The sequence below is a fragment of the Excalfactoria chinensis genome, chromosome 9 (assembly GCF_039878825.1).
Source record: "Excalfactoria chinensis isolate bCotChi1 chromosome 9, bCotChi1.hap2, whole genome shotgun sequence".
In the NCBI taxonomy this organism is placed as follows: Eukaryota; Metazoa; Chordata; class Aves; order Galliformes; family Phasianidae; genus Excalfactoria; species Excalfactoria chinensis.
In genome coordinates, this window is record NC_092833.1 from 1,226,964 (window position 1) to 1,245,266 (window position 18,303).

Consider the following 18,303-nt stretch of genomic DNA (forward strand, 5'->3'; position numbering starts at 1 on the left):
TCAGAAATGACAGCAGGTCCATCTGGTCCACCCAAGGACTACAGAGTGAGGTGCTGTGAGCCATCAGCAGAAGATACAGCAGACAGCCCAGGAGCTGCAGCCACCAGCACTGCTTCTGGGCTCTCTGCAAGCCTGGCTGCAATGGTTCCTCCAAGCACTGCTGGTTCCTAACCTACATCAAAGCTCTTGTCTCCATCCCTCCAGTCCCAGACTATAATTCCTGCTCCAATGGTCAGGTTTTCTTTTCATCCATCTCTCTTTAGATTCTACCTGATATCAGAGCTCTGCTTGTAGGCACTTGAGAACTCAATGCCATGGGCACAGCACTCACTGTGATGCTTCACAGCCAACAGAGAGTTTGGGCTGCACTCTTGTCCACCACAGCAACCTTCCCTTGAACATATGGTTCTCAAGTGCTAGGAATATCACCCTGCAGTCTCCAGGTTGTGCAGGACACCCAGCACCATGATTACCCCAAAAGCCACCAGGTTCACAAGCCAAACCCAAAGCCAAAACCAAACCCAAATGGATTGCAATGGGTAACCCAACGAACACCAACACCAACCAAGCCCAGCTCCACTTTGGGATGCCCCAACTGGATGCCCTCAATGCAATTATCACCACCGGCTCTAAAGCCCGATGCCTTGCAAGCAGCAGCTTGCCACGGCTGCCAGACCCAAGCTGTGATGTGTCAGTGATGGCACAGATCTTGGCTGTGCTGCTTTGCCCCCTAAAGCCTCATTCCCCATGCACGTGGGTGTGCATGCGTGCGTGGTTCTGTTCGAGTGGTGCCGGCTGCTGTAGCAGCAGGACAGCAGGACTTCTGTGCAGCTCTCCCTTCTGTCAGCTGCAATAAATTTCTTTGCTAGTGCTTCTCCTCTGAATCGAATACAGTTTATTTCATTTTAAAAGTCCCTTTTTTTTTCTTTTTTTTTTTTTCATTTCAGGAAAATGAATGTTAGAGCCAGATAAGAAACTATAGTCTGCTTTCAAGAAGGTTACAAGAAAACTGCATCTTGCATTACTAATCCTTTATCTTTCATGTTAACAAAAAGATTACTGACATATTTTTGAATGAAAGAAAATAAAATAGCAAATGCATCTAAAGAACTGTGTAACTTTCATGCAACACACAAATCGGTTGTTAAACGTGGAGAAAAAAAAAACAGGGAGGGAATGAAGAAAAGATTCATAATACATTTCCCTTTGTAAAGTGAGCAAACCAACTTTCTATAAGAAGAGAAACTACTGGAGGATCGGAGGAGGCTCCTTTCATAGCTGGAGAACAATGTTGCTTTTAACTGGAGGCTGGATTTGGAGGGTGGAGGGGGAGAGCTCCCCTGCTGGGGTCTCCAGAGGAAGATTAGGAGGTGCTGAGGGATAGGCTGCATGGACCCACATTCCCCAGCCCCATCTATCAGTGTTGGCATAGAGGAGCCATTGATATGGCAAAAACGGGTATGGGATGAGAAATATCAGGTAGGGGGTGACAAAAATCAGCTATGGGGTCACACCCCGTGGAACATCTCCAGCTGCCCTTGGTGTCCGTGTGCCCTGCAGGAGGAGCTGTGCCCTGATCTCATCCCTGATTTTCCAGGAGAAAATATCCCTGCCTTGGCACACAGCACTTCATTAGGAAACCCATAATTGAATTCCCTGACCATTCAGTTATAAAACCCTTTTGACTGAGAATTAGTTAATAACACTGGGCTCAGTATATTCCCTGTTACAAATTTTGCCCACGTCCCCCAGATATGCTGTGGTGGGCTCTGCTTGCACTGTGTCCACTAAAACGCATTTAGGAGCCTCTGAAGCTCTCCCCCCTTAATGACACATTGTTCATTAATAAGTGGCCATAACATTTTCCCATCAGGAAATAGCCATCTGTCACTTGCTTAGGCTGGAACACATAGTAATCCCAACGTACTGGATCATGTTGCAGAATGAATGGGGATACGTGTGAGATGGGGACATTGGCGTCATTCTAATGAGATGATTTCCCATCCCCAAAACTGCCAGGTCTGGGCACGCAAGAAGGAACACTGCCCTCATTATCTTCTCCTCCTCTCAAGGATCTCCTTCTCCCTCCAAACCTAAAGCAATCATTTGCACTCGGAGAACTGATTTGCTTCAAGTCCTACCAAGGGAGAACCAAGGGACGTGGTTAGTGGGCATGGTGGGGATGGGTTGGTGGTAGGACCTGATGATCTTAGAGGTCTTTTCCAACCTTAATGATTCTATGATTCTATGAAAATACCCCCTCAGCTGCTCCGTTTTGCTTTGACTGCTTTCTCAAGCCCCACCTCCCTAAGCACTGCTTCACTTACACATCCCTTGTTTGCATCATTCTCCCTGCACACTGCTCCACTTGCACCTTGCTTTCACTTGTACATTGCTTCCATTTGCACATGGCTCTGTTTGCATGAGCCTGTGCTTGCACCTACCCCTACCTGCACATCATTCCACTTGCACATGGTTGGGCTCGCACATCAATGCAGTTTGCACATTATTCTACATGCACATCATCCTGCCTTCATGTCACTGGCTTGCAAACGGCTCCTCTTGCACATCACTCGCAAAGTCTTGTCTCTTCTATTTGCTTCTATTGCCCTCTGCTGGGGACTGCCAAAGGGACAGCTGAACCCTCGGGCACTGCCTTTCCGTCTCCGTCTCCCTCTGCAATTCCAGGGGAACTCCAAGCCGGGGTGTTTAACACACGGCATGGAGCAGCTTGGCTCTGCCTCTGAATCTACTTTGCACGGCTTGGAACCACGCATGAGGACTTTCAGGCCTGCCTCGCTACGATCCAAAGACAGTAATGGGAGGATACATAGCAGCGGGAGAGACAGAAGGGACAGACAGACAGAGGAGGGGACAGATGCCCGCCCCGCAGCTTTCTCTTTGAGAAGCCCTGGCGTGCCTGCTGGATTAGGGATGATAGAGGAGCGCCTTATAGAAATTAATTCCCAAAGTGTAATTAACATCTGGGCCAGCTCGGCGCGCTCCCCAGCTGCTAATGAACCATGGCACCGCTTTAATTCCTGCACCACCGCACCATCTCCTTATTAAATCCAGGAGCAGGTTCCAGCACATTTCCCTTCGAGGGAAAAAGGAGAAAGAAACGGAGCAGGATTTGTCTCAATGAAATATGATAGATTAGAGTTGGCCGGATAAAGAAAGTAAAGGGGGGGGGGGGGGGAGGAGGAGAAATTTCCCATCTTGTGCACGCATATCGCTGTATTCTCTTTCGCAATGACCTCCTTCCGCCCCATCCATCAGCCTGGGGTTGGCTTATTCTAACGAGCGGAGCCTTTTCTCGTGTGGAACAGGCCCATCAGACTCAATCTGCATGCCAATTACCGGAGCAGACCCCCTGATACTGAGAAATGGAAATTAGCCATCAAGCAGGCCGGGCTGGATAGCCTGCGCTCCTGCAGCTCAGAGACACCCGCAACGAGGGAGCCCCCAGTGGAAAAAGTAATCAGGAATAATAATAAAATAAAACCAACACAACTAGTATATGTGACTGTTGTTCGCCTTGGTTGCCAGCATTTGGGGCACAATGTGGAATTTACCAGAGGGCAGGAGAGTGGGGAGGGGAAGAGTTGGGATAATTGCACTTAGGTGATGGTACAGGAAGGACACAGAGAAGTAATAGGACTACAGGGAGGTAACAGGGAGGAAGCAGAGCCTGATGCCCCAGCATGAGGGTGCAGCTGGAACTGCAGCATCCAAACTCACCGGCTGCTATGCCCACCTGCAGGAATCTTCCATGTAAATAGGGAAAAGGCAACAAAACCCAACATACATGCCATGCCCAAGCTGGTGCCCTTTAGGTCTCTCAGGAAGGGTCCCAGAGAGCTTTGCCAGGAGCTGATCAAGCTGCTGGGGGATCGTTTGTGCACTGACCCCAATTGCTAAGAGCTGGGTAATGCTTGAGTGTCTGAGGAGGCAGAATTAAACCTCAGAGGAAAGGAGAGAGGTGACAGAGCAAAGAGGGGACTGGGGGAGGATGGGGACGTGCATCACCCTTTGCAGGGAGCTGTGCTCCCGGGGGCTGCAGGTTGACAAGCATCACTTTGCCTGCCTCTCTCCTCCATAATAACCTCATATATCAACCAAGGAGACTGGGGAGCATGGCTGCAAGGGCTCTGCTTGCACTGCCATCATTAGCCCGGAGTCCCTCTGCTCCACATGCAAACAGACTGGAGTCCCCACGAGGAGCGCCTTGCATCACTGCTTCCTGCACGGGCACAACCAGCCTGACATCTAGTGGCACAGGGCAAAGCGGGTGTTCCAAACTGGAATGACTGGGATCCTGGCTGCCCCTTCTGCTCAGGGCCTGGGGACTGACCCCTTCCCATCCTCTGCTGCTTGTTGGGAACATTCAGCAGAAATCTCAGGGCAGTTTTGAGAGGTATTCACTATCTCTGTCCACGTCCAACCTCTTTATCCTCTTCTAACTGCCCTATTTTTGGTAGCTGCCCCCCTTGTCCCACACCAAGCAGCATCCTAATACAGCCAGGATGCCCAGCAACCCCCTGCTCCAGAGTCCCTGCCCACTGCCAGAGCTGGAGGCAGTGGGAGCTGGTGGAGAGCATTCTGCCCAAAGGAAGCACTTGGCCAACGGGTTCACACATGGGGAAGAAGCGGGACAGAGCTTCTGAGTGACTCAAGGTGCTTTATTGGGGGCCCAGCTCCCCACCATTTACTCAGCGATGCTGCGGAAGGACTGGACGGCAGGGGTCACTGCCCCCCATTCCACTGGCTGCCGGTACTCGCCCTTGGGCAGCAGGTACTGCCTGCCCCGATAGTTGGGGTGCTCATAAAACACCCAGATGCCCTCCAGCACCCGGCAGGCGTGGACTTCACGAAAGTGGCACTCCTCCAGGATGGAAGGGCAGTCTTCAGTGGCTTCAAACATCTGCCCACCGAAATCCCCCTTCTCAAACACCTGGATGTGGCCCTGGGCTCCACTTGGCTGGAAGGAAGAAGGGAGAGAATTGCAGGGGATTTGGGATGCGTCTGGGGTGGAAGAAGAGGCAAGGCACAGCCAAGCTCAGGTCAGGCACCAACACCCCAACACACCGGCACAGTACTGAATAGCTCACATCAGCCCCTAAACACAGCGTGGGGTAATTCTTGACCAAGCATCACAAGCAAAGAGCACTTTCAGCCTAAACCCCCACCACAGCCCCACTTTCAGATGGGTGTGAAGAGAGATGAGCGCATGCTGAGCTCTATCCCATGCAGGCAGCCTGCTCAAAGCCACTCAGTGCAAGCATCAGGAGGGATGCACCCCTCTGCTCCCCGCTCCTCTGGGCAATGAGGAGTTTAATGAGCTGCTGACCCCAGCTGGGTTGTATTACAGACGAACACAGCACGGGTATTTTCCACTGTGATTTCAAGCGCTGTGTTGCCTGAAGGCACTGTGGTGGTTTTAATCTGTGGCTGCCTGGACACAGTCTCCCCCCCCCTCCCCCCCCTCCACCCATTCTCACTACCAGCCCCAGCCAAACTCTGCAGGGTCTCACAGCTCTGTGTCACTGTTCTGGGGGCTCTGAGCCAACATCTACAAGCAGCTGGTCCCCATGCCTCCTCCCTAAACATGGGAGGGGGAGCCAGGCATAGTGGACATGCAGCATTACCTCTGTTCTTCATGCTGGTAGAGAATGCTGTGCTGCTTTTACACCTCCCATGTGCTCCTGCTCTATCCCTTGCAGCAGTTGAGAGCTCTGAACTGGCTGACAAACTCTTCCTGCCCTAGGCTAAGGGGTTTACACACAGCTCAAACCCACAACAGACAAAAGCAAAAGCCTCTTGTTGCAGCTTTAAGACCTGCTCCATGCAATGGCAAATCATGCTAGTGTTACCCACATCAGTAATGCACAAATCATAGAATCTTTAAGGTTGGAAAAGACCATTAAGATCATCTAGTCCAATTATTGACCCATCAACACCATGCCCACAAGGCACCAGCGATGCTGCTGGTACTGACACCAGGGAAGCAGCACTCAGCTCTAACACCATATTCCCACTCTGCAAGGTTGGAGGCTGCTCCCCCCCGAGGTCATTATCCCAGCTGTGGGACTTGGTGCCACCCACCTATTGCTGTCATCTTCTTAGGGACACCAGGAAGATGGGGGCCACCTGCAAGCACCATCCCTAGAGGTGCTCAAGGCCAGGATGGATGGGGCTCTGGACAACTTGATCTGATGGGAGGTATCCCCTACACATGGTTGAAAGTGGATGGTCTTTGAGGTTCCTTCCAACCCAAGCCATTCTATGACACTATGAAGCAAGCTGAAGTGGCAGGTTGGTGAACTAAGATACCCCTAGGGAAGCATCACACTTACTATGTGGACGGCTTTGCAGGAGCCGAGGCGGTCATTGAGGCCCATCCAGTGGTGGTAGTCAGGGTACTCCCCCCGCCTCAGCACATACATGTTCCCCAAATAGTTGGGCCTCTCGTAGGCCACCCAGGTGCCTCCCTCCACCCGGATGGAGTTGCAGCGGTTCAGGTAGGTGTGGAAATCGGGGCAGTCGGCATCGCACTCGTAGCGACGACCCAGAAAATTCTTGTCTTCATAAAAGATGACCTGAAAGACCAGCAGGGGAGGGAAGCAGGGGGTACCTCACCCCTCCATGAACAGCATTGGTGTTGCCACTGGGAGGGCAATGCTCCAAAGCATGCAGCTACAATCTGAGCCCATCTGTAACCCCTGCTGCCTCCAACATGGGGAGAAATAGGAAAAATGGCCAAAAAAAAAAAAAGAGTTCCCAAACTCAATTGCCCCAGGGAAAAGACAATTGATGTGTAAGTCAGTTGATTCAACACCAGGCAGACTCAAGCAGCATTTGCCCTTTTCCAGCCTCCTTTGAAGGGCATCAGCCCCATGCATGCTGCCTGGGTTGTTGGGCAACATTGGAAATTGCCTCAGCCAACTCCCACAGCTGCTCTGGACAGAATTTTCCCTGCCCCAGTGATTTAAACATCTAACACACAGAGCCTTGTAATCCATTTTCTCATGCACGCCAGCCTGACTTCTTCACCCTCTGTCCCCAAAGGAGACTTAGCTAGTGCTAAGGCAAAACAGAAACACCAGCAGTCTCAGTATCCCCTGGTCATAGCTTTCCCAATCATAGCAAACATCAACCAGCTGATTCCTTGGTTATTCCATAGTTCATTAAGATACACAATCACCTCTTGATCCCAGCTAGCTGTACTTCACCTACAGCACTTTGGCTTCTTGTATTGACTTAATATTGCTGCTGTGAAAAATACAGTCCAAGGCTGCCATCTCAGCCTCGGAACTAGATTCAAATCTAGGACAACCTCACTAACTTTTTTATACATTCGTTTTCTCTAAAAAAGTAAGTTAGCCACAGTTATTGCTGGTCAGCCAGTGTGCCCCAACAGCCCAACCAGGCATCTGAGTGTTCACATGCCCTATCACAGCACCCTGATCTGCCTTTTAAGTCGGTCAAGGCGGCCTCCTGTTTTGTACAGGAGAGCTCATCTGGTGTTCCCTTCCCACCCTGAGGAGCTACAAGGGACTTTCAATTCAAGCCACTAAGCAGAGGCCAACTAGAGGTGTGGTTTGCTGCTTTCTTCCTAGAGCACATACAGAGAGACTGAAGGAGACGGCTCCTGCCTACCTGCGTCGCCCTTCACACACCCTCTGCTCACTCCAGTCCCTCAGACTCAGCACTTCTCAGCTTCCCTGTGATGCTACAGGCACAGAAGAGGCAGATGGTTTCCCCCCACAGGACAATGACAGGTGAACTGCAGATTTCAATTCCAGATCCGTCAGTTCGTTTCAGTCACACATTACTCCGATGCAAATCGCCTCCTGTCAGTAAAGCCATTGAGTTGTTCTGCTCACAGTGATATCCCCTTAACTGCTCACTGTCCAAACTTTTCTTCTGGGCTTACCTGGCAGATAACAGATTTGCCACAGCAGATCTTCCTTACATGACTGCAAAACTCACACCGCATCGGCCACCTAACAGCAGTTATCACATTTCTTCCCAACAGCAGCAGTGTTAGAAGGAAACTCATAAGCAGCAACTGTAAGCAATACCTAGCAGTACCCACTGCACTCTAACAAAGCTGCATAGGGGCAGTGACCTCTCTCTAGGGCAGATCAATTGCTAAGGTTGTGGGAAATACTGTTTCCTTGTCTCCTTTGCCTTTTCTTTCTCTCTATGCAAAATGCCACTTGAGCGTGGCACGGAGAAAAGATGAGATCTGCACTCATTCACTGACTTAACTCATCCCAGACATTCTGCTGCACGTAATGAAACAGGCTCGTGTATATATCGTGTATAGGCTGCAAACAAGCTTACCTTGGGTCCAGCCCTGGACATTTTCTGTTCCAAACTTCCCAGTGCTGAAGTCAAGTCAGGACCTGTTACAAAACAGGCAGGAGCCAGGCACCCTTTTTATAATGGGCTTGTTTGAAACCAGACAGCCGCTTTGTCATGAGAATAGGATCCAAAAATTGAGTCAGTGATTCTGAGGCTATAGCCCGTTTCCAGAAAAGCAAACAGGATTATGGAATAAAGGAACGCTTCGCCGTCCTCCCTTTGTTATCATCTGCTGAGTCAGAACACCAAAACTCTGCCAAATGCACTCAAAACACACAGCCCCGGCCAAGTCCTGGAAGATGGGGTATAGGGGGATATTTTGGCTGCTCTCTTCCTTCTAAGCATGTCAAACAATTATTGTTCCCAGTCAGCTCTAAAGAGGCCCATCCCCAACTGTAAGGAAGAAATTCAAGTACATATTGGAGAACACTCCAACGCAATGAAGGGTGCAGCCAGGAAAGGGTGGACACATGCACAGGGTGGCAAAGTACAGACTCTGCTTGAAGGGTCTACTTCAAAAGCCCACAGTGGACACATCCACACAGCAGAGATGCTGTGTATTTTTATAGCATATCCTCAGCTGAGCTGACAAAACTTACCAGTGATAAATTCCACTCAAACAAATCTTACCCCACTGCTTGCAGTTCATCTCTTCTGCCCTCATCTGAGCAGGGAGGGAGAGGAATGCTGGCTTCTGTCCATCCACACCTCTCCCCTAGCCACTGCATTACAACAAACACCTCTGCAGCTATTCACTGCAGCATCCCAAAGGCTTAGTGAGACAAAGGGCCACGAAGCTGGAACAGCTGTGCCTGAAACACATAGACCTTACTTCTAATCTGTCAGGACAAGCAGTCTCTGGGCTGTCCCACACACACTGACTTCACATACACTGCTGCAGCTCTGCTGCACCTTGTAGGAAGTTACACTCACACACGTGACTGTCAGTGGCAGAGGCACAGCAGTACCTCATCCTCTTCCCATTTTAGGTGTCTTGACTCATCTAGCACTGCTGCTCACAGCTCTCAGTGCTAGCAACCAGTGGAGATGCTCACAGACATTTCAGAGTCCAACCAGAACTGAGTTCCTAGTAAAAGGCAATCCAGCAGGTTCAGCAGGACATCTCCAAGCTCCACTGCACTCACTCTGACTAAATATGACAAACTCCCCTTAGAATTAAATCTTAAAGCTTTACACAGAACTAAAAACAGAGGTGGAACTGGAACTGGCATTGGTCCCAGAGAACAAAAGCTGCAGATGAATATTATTTTGCTTTCATTAAGAACTGACCCAGAGCCCAGGTGTTGATAGAAAGCCAAGGTCTGGTCCAAGCCAGCCTGCAAAGCCTTCAGCTCCACTGCTATTAAGAAATCAGTGCTTTTCTCTCAGCTGACCAGTACAAAGTTCATTGAAGCAGTGAAGATGCTGTGTTCCCCTAATAATAATTGTATAGGTAAAACTCATTCCTTAGAGCTTGTGTCAGACTTACCTTGAGTTTTATTGACGTCTGTCAAACAAGTCAAATATACAAGAAAGGTAAATCCACCAAAATCACATTGCTTAAGTGCTATCATCATATTAAAAAGATCTATAGCATTTCATTCATAAACAAACAAACATTTGTTTTTCACATTTATAAAAACAGCACAGCTGGTCTGTACAATAAAGACACGTGTGACAGCCAAGGCCCTGCATCCAGCTGTACACCAGGAAAGGCTCCTTTGCTGGACCCACACACAACACAAATGCTAACCGTGACACCAGGCTCCTTGCAGCAAGGGGCACTTGTATTTCCTCATCATCCTCCAGCAGCACGCACCTTCCTTCTCATTTACCAACAAAACAGTTACAGTACGCTCCTGGGAAAGCAGCAGCTATTACAAATCCTAAACCAGAGAGATGTCCAAATCCTAAACCAGAGAGATGTCCAAATCCACACACAGGCTGGGCATCAGATCCACATCGAGCGCGTGCAGTCAGAACAGCCGCAAAGTCTTTATGGGAAATGTTTTCAGGACAGCGCTGTCTGTTCCCTCTGTTCCCACAACTCTACAACAAAGCAGAGGTGCAGATTTTATGCCCAACACCGTCGAAGACAAAGCAATGTAAAGAAAAATGGGAAAAATAAAAGGAAATAAAAACATTTCTTATGGTTTGAAACACGCAATAGAAGAGAATAATGAGAGCTTGCCTCCAGCTCCTACACCACTTCTGCTTGGGAAGAGAAAGAAACTGCAGAGTAACAATTATTTGAAGTCTCACCCAATCCTCTTAAACAAAAAGTGAGACAGGTAAGCACGGATATTACTACACATCTTTCAAAAGCCGGCTGCTCAAGCTTTCACTTCAAGTCACATAGAACATGCCTATCTGCCTTTACAGACACACAAGGGCGTCCCCAACAAACCACTTGCAGAGAACAAAGGAGGTGCTGAGTACACACACAACAGGCTCAACTAAAAAGAGGTTCTGATTGCAAAATAAAGAAAACCAACTGCAAGGCTCTTGGGAGAATCACCACTGAACAGCTTCCAGACTCTTCCACCTCTGCCTAGGCTGTGCACACAAACATGTGGCAACTGCTCTAGAAACACAAGAATCAAAAAGAGATGCCTTCTACTCACCCTTCCTTTCCTTTTGGTGCAGAGGAACACACGATGCTATCCTGCAGCCTGCTTGGAGCCCACAGCAGGAGGGACAAGGCTATCCAGCTGCTGACGGTTCCCTGTCTGAATCAGCCATTCATAGAACTTGCTTTCCACCAACATCTGGAACTGCTTCCTTTGATCCCTGCAACAAAAAGATGATCAGAAAAGAAGCATGCAGAAGTCACAGTTCTCTGCACTTATGAAATTCACTTCCAAAACAAGCCCCTACAAATACCAGCTAAGAGCTGGGCTTAGTTCAAGAATCGTGCCCAGAAAAGAAAGCTTCTACAAAGTGAATATGACTTAAAATTAACCCCAAAGGCAGAACTTCAGGCATGCAAGCTTCCCCACTCCACTTAGCAGCCACTCTGCTCCATAAGGCCTCCCTCCTCTGCTTTACTCTCAGAGCACCAATGGACTGTCCAAAAAGGCAGAATAACACATCAGCAACAAGTGCTCAAGCACCGAAGACATAAAGTTTTGTTCTGACAGCATTTGAAGAGAGAGGATGGAGATCAGGAAAATGATGTGGATATAAACAGCACTCCTCAAGTCGTTTCCATTGCAGGGAAATAACTGCTCTGACTTCATTAAGAGCAGCAACAACAGGGTGCATCACTTAGCTCAGGAGCTCTATCAGCAATCAGATGTCCAAGAGCAGCACAGGCTCATGGCAGCATTCCTCCAGAGCAGCATCCCAGCCGTTTGGGATCAGCTCAGCTCCTGAATTTCTACTCTTCAATAACTCCTGACAGATATTCTTGTCATTTAGATCTACATAAAACACAAATGTTCCCAATATCCTGTGGAGATTGTGTGGTCTTATTTTGACCCCATTCCTAATTTGTTTTGATGCTCCTATCACGTACTGGAAAAAGCAGCAAACCATCCCCATATATTTCTGTGCCACTCAGCTTCAGAGGGGCCTGGTATACCCTGTTTTCAAGTTAAAGACTCTTCTTTGCACTGTCACTTCCATTGGAAACATTCACTGACAGATCCCCCAGAAAACAGGTTTCTAAGCTGGAAACTAACCTAAATTCCTCCCCAGTGAATACAAACACAAAGGCAGTCACTTCTTTCTTCTCTTAGAATTTATCTTCTTCGAGTGCTTATTATATTCCTCTGTCTGCTACAGACCTTTAAAGGCTTTCTCTCTGATGTGCTCAGAAAATGAGCAAGCAGGATTTTACGCTTTTACAAGTTGTTCTTCAAGCTCTCTTTCTGGTCCTGTCTTACGGGGCTTTTACCTTTAGCCTGGCAGGATTTACATCCTTTTTTCCTCCCCCACTTTCCTCTTTCAGACAGCTTCAACTTCTTGAAAGACATCTTCTTACTCTTTCACCTCCCTGTTCAAACACCAGCAGCTTTTCTTCTTTCTACAAGTCTGACAATCTGCTTGCTTTGGGTTGTCTCTCTAGCTGTCTCCCTGCCCACAGGGCACAGAGACACCTTATACTGCCCAGCTTCTCTCCAGCAAGGTTCTAATTCTGGCATATTTTTTCCCCCTTTCATGAAATAAACCACTCCAGTACCAAGCTCTCACCTCCTCCGACTGCTGCAGAGGGTGCTAAATCTAAGTGCATCATCTATACCATCTAATCTTTCTTTAATTGTTAGACTTTGGTAGGTAAAACACCTTCATAAAAACAGGATGAGAAGCAGCAGCCCTGGCAGGACAATGGCAGAAGAACACAGCAGATGAGACCGACAGACACAACGAATGATTCCAGCACAAAAGCTTAAGTTAAAACTTCCTGCTGCTCTCCAAGATGCAAGGCTGAGAGGTCTTAAGGTTTTTACATCTGTCACCACTACTGGATCACTACTGCTCAGCCATCCTCTGTTTGTAGCAAAATCCTCCCAAAGGGTCCTTTCTCCTTCTCACTCTGGAGCTCTTTCACATGGCACGTTCCTCTGCTCCCAACACAAAGGCACCTGGTGTTCAGAAAGGGACAGGGAAAGCTCAGGGGGCTGCTCTAAAAACAACCAAATGGATTACAGCTCTGCAGCTTGGTGTGATGGGAAGTGCTGACTGTGTGACTAAACAGGAGGTTTTCATGTTCTGTGTGTCCCATAAACTAAACTCCTCTGAAATCACTGCTTCTCTGCACTCAGTTACATGCCCACTGTAACTCATGGACTGAGCACAGAGCAGGAAGAAAACGCAGAGAGCTCAAATACAGCTTTTTGAGGGATCAAAACTTGTTTTCACCTCTTCAAGACTTTAAAACCAAGTATCTGGGTTTCCATCTCCATTCTGTATTTGCAAAGGAGGATCCTCAGGTTGCTGCATCGCAATGTTTTGTTCACAAAAGACAAAGCAGCAGAACTGAAGCGGACAGATTTTTACACCTGACTGCTCAACAAAGCATGCTGACAAAGAAATCAAGGTGGACTCCTTCAGAGCTCAGCAACAGGTGCCGAGAAAGCAAATAGATGCATATCAGCACATGAGATGGGTGAGGAGAGGCCTAGCTAGTACAGTAGAAGCTGGGAAGAGGATTTTAAAGAGAACTTTAAAAGCTACTGTCCATGAGGTGATGTATTCTAATAGTCCACATGCACATGCTTAGCTCACCTCAACAACAGGTGGGACAGTAATTTAAAGCTTCACTGTAAAGGTTGGGGTTAAGAATGATCACCAACCAGCTGCAGGCCAATAATTGGTGGAGCTGTTGTTCAGGGTACGGGCCCAGATCTCACCCATGTCAGCATGTAGCACTGGAAGCAGAACAGAGACAGCAAGGAGACAGTACCCAGCATGAGGGAAGCCATAAACTCATGCCACCAGGGCATCTCTCCTCAGCCCTCAGCAGCATCTAGGCATGTTTTCCTTCAGCTTAGCGGGTTAGGAAAATGCAGTCACAAAGCATTTTTTTTTGAGATTTACAGTTGTAAACATCATTCCCCTCATTATAATGCCAGAGATCAGGATCTCAAGATTGCCAACTATTAATGCTTTAGAAGTGGCAAGATGCAGCTCACACAAACCAACCCGGTACTTTTCTGAACCACAATGAATGATATATAATGACTGTGCTGAGCTTCAGCACAGTTCAGATGCCTTTCAGGATACAGCACTTACTTGGTCAGGCACGCCTCCTTCACCATTTTCTGCCAGATCTGTACCTTCTGCTCTCGCTGATTCAGTGCCTTCTGATAAGCATGGGGAAGCCCCCCTGGTGTCTCTGTGGTGTCTCCTTCCATCTCAAAGGGAATCACAAAGGTGTAGAAGTCCAAGGGCGACAGGAGACTGAAAACACTGGCATCACTGCCCTCCTTGCACACCAGCATGGGGCTGTCCCAGTAGTTGGGCACGGTGGCCAGCCCCACCTGAGCCATGTGGTCTTCCAGCATGGGGTAATGGGTGTGGAAAGGGGCAAAGCTGACTGCTTGGTTACCCGCCAATATAAGAGGCTGGGTAGGAGTCAGAATGTGGAAAGTACAGCCGGTGGTGGAGGAAAGAGACAAGCAATAGCAAACAGTGATGACTTTGATGTTGTCACAGCTGTGGACGTGAACAGATGCCTCTACAGGGCCGAGCACGAATGTGCTATTCTGGCACTTCTCAATGGTCACAGAGCTGTAAAACAACAAAAATACAGTGAGAAGGGAAGACGGCAACAAGAGCTTAACAAGAGCTTAGCACTTGAACAAATGCTGAAAGGACATTTGGCTGTGCCTCGAGAGAACAAAACCTCACCAAAGAGGAGAGAGGAGATAAATGAAGGACTCGTTGCAGCGATGAATTCTGACATGGGCACCCACCAAGGTGTCCGAGCTCTTGGCCAATGTCTGTTTGTACACCTGGCTCATTATCACCATAGGAGACACCTCAGGCACCACACGAGTGTTACAGGCAATCTTCGCTCTCCTGGTTGTTCCTTCAACTGCAAAATAAAGTTAACCAATGCATTTAAATTGAAGAAAAAAAGAAGTCTATACACATCTCCTACAGAGCAACAGACATGGTGGTTCACTGTCCACACCACTCAAGGAAACAATCAGCCCCAAACTTCACGGCAATACAGTGACACTGTATCACCACACAAGTCCTAACATTCATCCCTTAAGTCGTATGGTGCCTTTGCTACTCTGCAATGCCCTTGCAGGTGAAGAGTTGTGATTCAAGGCATGAGAACGTTGATCAGTTCTCAGCTTTGCCACAAACACATCACATTATCTCTTTTCCATGTCTGGCTGTACCTCAACAATGACCAATGATGGTAGTGATAAGTGACCTCACTCAGTGGGGCCTTTGAAACTCATTCATGGTTGCTCACAAAGTAACCCGAGGACCAGCAACTACACACAGGCATCACACAGCACTCTCTACTATTCCAGACTCACCCCTAAGCTAGAACTTTCCCCATATTTACTAACAGCAGAAGGAAACAGGCAGTAGCAATGCTACTTCCAGATACCTGGTCACCGAGAGGAACTAAGACTGGAAATTTGTCTCTAAGAATGAAGGTAAAACCTGCAGATACCTTGCTGTGCCCACGCAAGCTTCTTTCCAGACCGTAGGCAGGCAGTCATTCCAAAAGGATTTATTATCAGGCAGGAGCGCAGCCAGTTCTCTAGTTTGGGAAAGGAGAAGGTTTTGGAGATCTCAGAGTAGCCATTCTGCCCGTGACAGGGCTGCCAGAGGGCAAGCTCATGCAGAGGATGGATGGTCCTCGAGTTGGTCACAGTCCCTTCGATAAGGAAGCTGAGGGCACAGACAGCTTCATAGGACACCAAGCTGTTGTGGGTGGCGTGCGAGGAGGCACCGAGCTGTTCTGGCTCCAGCAGCAGCTCCAGCATGTCTGGAAGGTGCGTGAGCACGAAGGCAAGGTGGTCCTGGTCATTCCAGTTCTTAGAGGCAGAAAAATAAGAACAAGGTGAAATCTCACATAGCTGACAAGCTCCACCAACACTGTACAACACATCTTTGCTTATACTTGTAAAAGAAAGAAAACAAGTTAAACTTGGTCTTGCTGCTCTACTCTTTCCACACATAGAAAGAAAGCTGGGTTCACCATCAGGAGCAAGAAGAAAAAGAAACGTGGTGTCATTCTAAGTCCAAGTATCAAATATTTCATTTCAGAAAGCAGGAGCAGATTCTCCTACAATCCTTCCCACACAAATTCAGCCAGCTGCTGCTAGTACTGAAGGGAGGAAACAAATCAGTAACTGACAGCCAAGGTCTTGCTACGTGTCTGTTGGAAAGATCGCTGCATCTGCTCCAGACCTTCAGCTATGATTGAGTGCTTCTCAAAAAAGCAGAGGGTCATTCCTTCACAAACAAGTGGACCAATAAACCAACCAGCCTCTGAAAGAAGCGCTAGTTCAAATTGTATAGGGCTCCATTTGAAGAAAAGTGGGAGATTGGAGCTGTGGCTGGCACCAAAAAAAGACAAGCTTTGCTGGTCCCCAAGCTGCAGAATTAACACCCAGCTATGATTACACATTGTCCTCACTATGCTGGGTGCAGGAATAACACACCTGCAACAGCAGCTGGAGATAGCAGCATTGTGACAGAGATCCTCTGGAGCACAGGAACAGCTCTTGTTCCTGTTCAGAATCACGTGCAATAGTTACGCCTGAAGCACAGCTGGAAGAAAACAGTGAGTTTTCAATTCCATTGGATGCTCCAGTGCCACCTGACCAACAGCCAGTTATCAGTTTCTTTTATTTCTCTCTTTGCTTTTTAAATCTTTCGGTATAAGATCATCCAGCCTATTTTAATGGTTTCAGTTTGTCCCAGACTACATGCCCAGGCCTGTGCAGCTCATAACAGCACAGCCCCAACAGAAATCTACTGAAGCACGCAGATGGCCTTTATGACAGTGCTGTCAATTTCACTGACAAATACAGAGCTGCCCACAACCTGCTCCCAGTACATCCACCTTACTTTGCTTCTATCATAATGCTTTACAGGAGACATTCACATTTTCATGCTGTTGATCCATAGTGTGGTGAGACGTATCCAGCCCCTCTGAAATATGATTTTGTGTAGCTTCACTAGGGAGCACCCTGGAATCCCCTTATTGGACAACAAACCGTAAGGCAGCAGTTCCCAGTGCAGGAAAAGCTGCCTCTTTGGTTACAAGGAAGCGCAGAGGCTACAGCTTCTTAAAAAGAGAACCACAAAGACTATGAGAGAAGCTCCACAAGTAACCAATCCCACTCCACCATGTCCACTACCCATGTCCCTCAGTGCCACAGCTCCACAGGTCTGAACATCTTCAGGGATGGTGACTGCCTCACCTCCCTGTGCAGCACCTCACTGCTCTTTCCAAGAAGAAATATCCAAACTTAACCTTTCCTAGTGAAACGCGAGGCCATCATCACCTCTCATCCTATCACCGTTACCTCTGAGAATAGATCTTAAGTTGCTATGCTCTCCTTTCTGTGAGTTGTAGAAAGCAACGAGGCCTCCCCCGAGCCTCCTTCTCCAGGTTACATATGGGTATATCCTACGTGGATATAACTACTGACGTTTTAGCCACAGTTACAGGGAGCACATCAAATTTGACAGCTATAAAGGGCGGCAGCTCGCTCTGCTCAGGGAGGCCTAATAGGGCAGCCTCCCCTCCCCACAGCCCCATTACCTTGCTCTGCCCGGTGGCCCTGCCCGGCAGCCCGGCAGCTCTGGCCCTGGGGCTGGGCCACTCCTCGCCGATGAGGGACGTCCTCAGGGAGGCTTTGTTCAGCTGCTGCAGGTAGAGGAAGAGCAGGAAGCGCAGCGTGTCCACGGAGAGCTGCCGAGAGGGGAGAGGCCGTTAGGTGTCGCCGGCCGCCCCGCGCCCTCCCCGGCCCCGGGCCCTGCCTTGCCGCGCTCCCGCTCCAGCTCCTCGGCGTTTCCACACGCCGCCTCGGCCTCGGCGCGCTGCAGGCGGCGGGGCGGATCGGGCGGCGGGAGGAGGTCGTGGAACCGCTCGAAGTACAGCCAGGCCAGGCCGCGGCCCAGCTGCAGCTTGCCGCAGGCGATGTGCCGCCAGCGCGGCCAGCTCAGCCGCGGGTAACAGCCCTCAGCCGCCCTCGCCCGCGCGTACGCCGCCATCTTGCGCAGGTAGTGGGGGCCCAAGCGGGCGGGCGGCGGCACGGGCAGCGCGCCCAGCAGCAGCGGCTCCGTCCGCGGCCACAGCGACACGGCCGCCGCCATGACAGCCGCGCCAACCAACGAGAAGACGCTTCCCGCCCGCCCCTCGGGAGCCGCTCGCCATTGGCTACCGGAGCCGGCGCGGAGGCGGGAAGATGCGACGCACCTCGCGATTGGTCGGCGTCCTCTCCTTCC

General features: G+C 49.3%; 2 protein-coding genes across 3 annotated transcripts in view; both read right to left on the reverse strand.

Annotated features, from left to right (window-relative positions):
- Window positions 1-18,182, reverse strand: part of TBCCD1 (TBCC domain containing 1) — an 85,642-nt gene extending 67,460 nt beyond the window's left edge. The window contains exons 1-7 of one of the 2 annotated variants that reach the window (XR_011904640.1): window positions 17,836-18,182; window positions 17,618-17,767; window positions 15,512-15,878; window positions 14,725-14,911; window positions 14,107-14,604; window positions 13,600-13,742; window positions 10,995-11,160 (exon numbers count right to left, since the gene is read on the reverse strand). Coding sequence is in view for 1 of the 2 variants with exons in the window: in XM_072344410.1 (XP_072200511.1) it covers window positions 11,031-11,160; window positions 14,107-14,604; window positions 14,725-14,911; window positions 15,512-15,878; window positions 17,618-17,767; window positions 17,836-18,171 (1,668 nt within the window). In the remaining variant the exon portion in view is untranslated. Of the gene's footprint in view, window positions 1-9,846; window positions 10,420-10,994; window positions 11,161-13,599; window positions 13,743-14,106; window positions 14,605-14,724; window positions 14,912-15,511; window positions 15,879-17,617; window positions 17,768-17,835 lie in introns of those variants that run through there. The other variant, XM_072344410.1, reaches the window with a different exon arrangement.
- Window positions 4,709-8,635, reverse strand: CRYGS (crystallin gamma S). Its single transcript, XM_072344725.1, has 3 exons — window positions 8,350-8,635; window positions 6,357-6,599; window positions 4,709-4,981 (listed from the first exon to the last, which is right to left on the reverse strand). Exons 1-3 carry the CDS (start codon window positions 8,368-8,370, stop codon window positions 4,709-4,711), a joined length of 537 nt encoding a protein of 178 aa, XP_072200826.1. The 5' UTR covers window positions 8,371-8,635.
- Window positions 18,183-18,303: the final 121 nt, after the last annotated feature.

What these genes read in the sequence shown, in the direction of transcription:
- CRYGS (XM_072344725.1), bottom strand. Translation starts at nt 8,370, where the DNA reads ATGTCCAGGGCTGGACCCAAG. An exon ending in TGTCCAGGGCTGGACCCAAG is followed by an intron (nt 6,600 to 8,349) that starts GTAAGCTTGTTT and finishes CTGGTCTTTCAG; the next exon opens with GTCATCTTTTATGAAGACAA. An exon ending in CCTGCAAAGCCGTCCACATA is followed by an intron (nt 4,982 to 6,356) that starts GTAAGTGTGATG and finishes TCTTCCTTCCAG; the next exon opens with CCAAGTGGAGCCCAGGGCCA.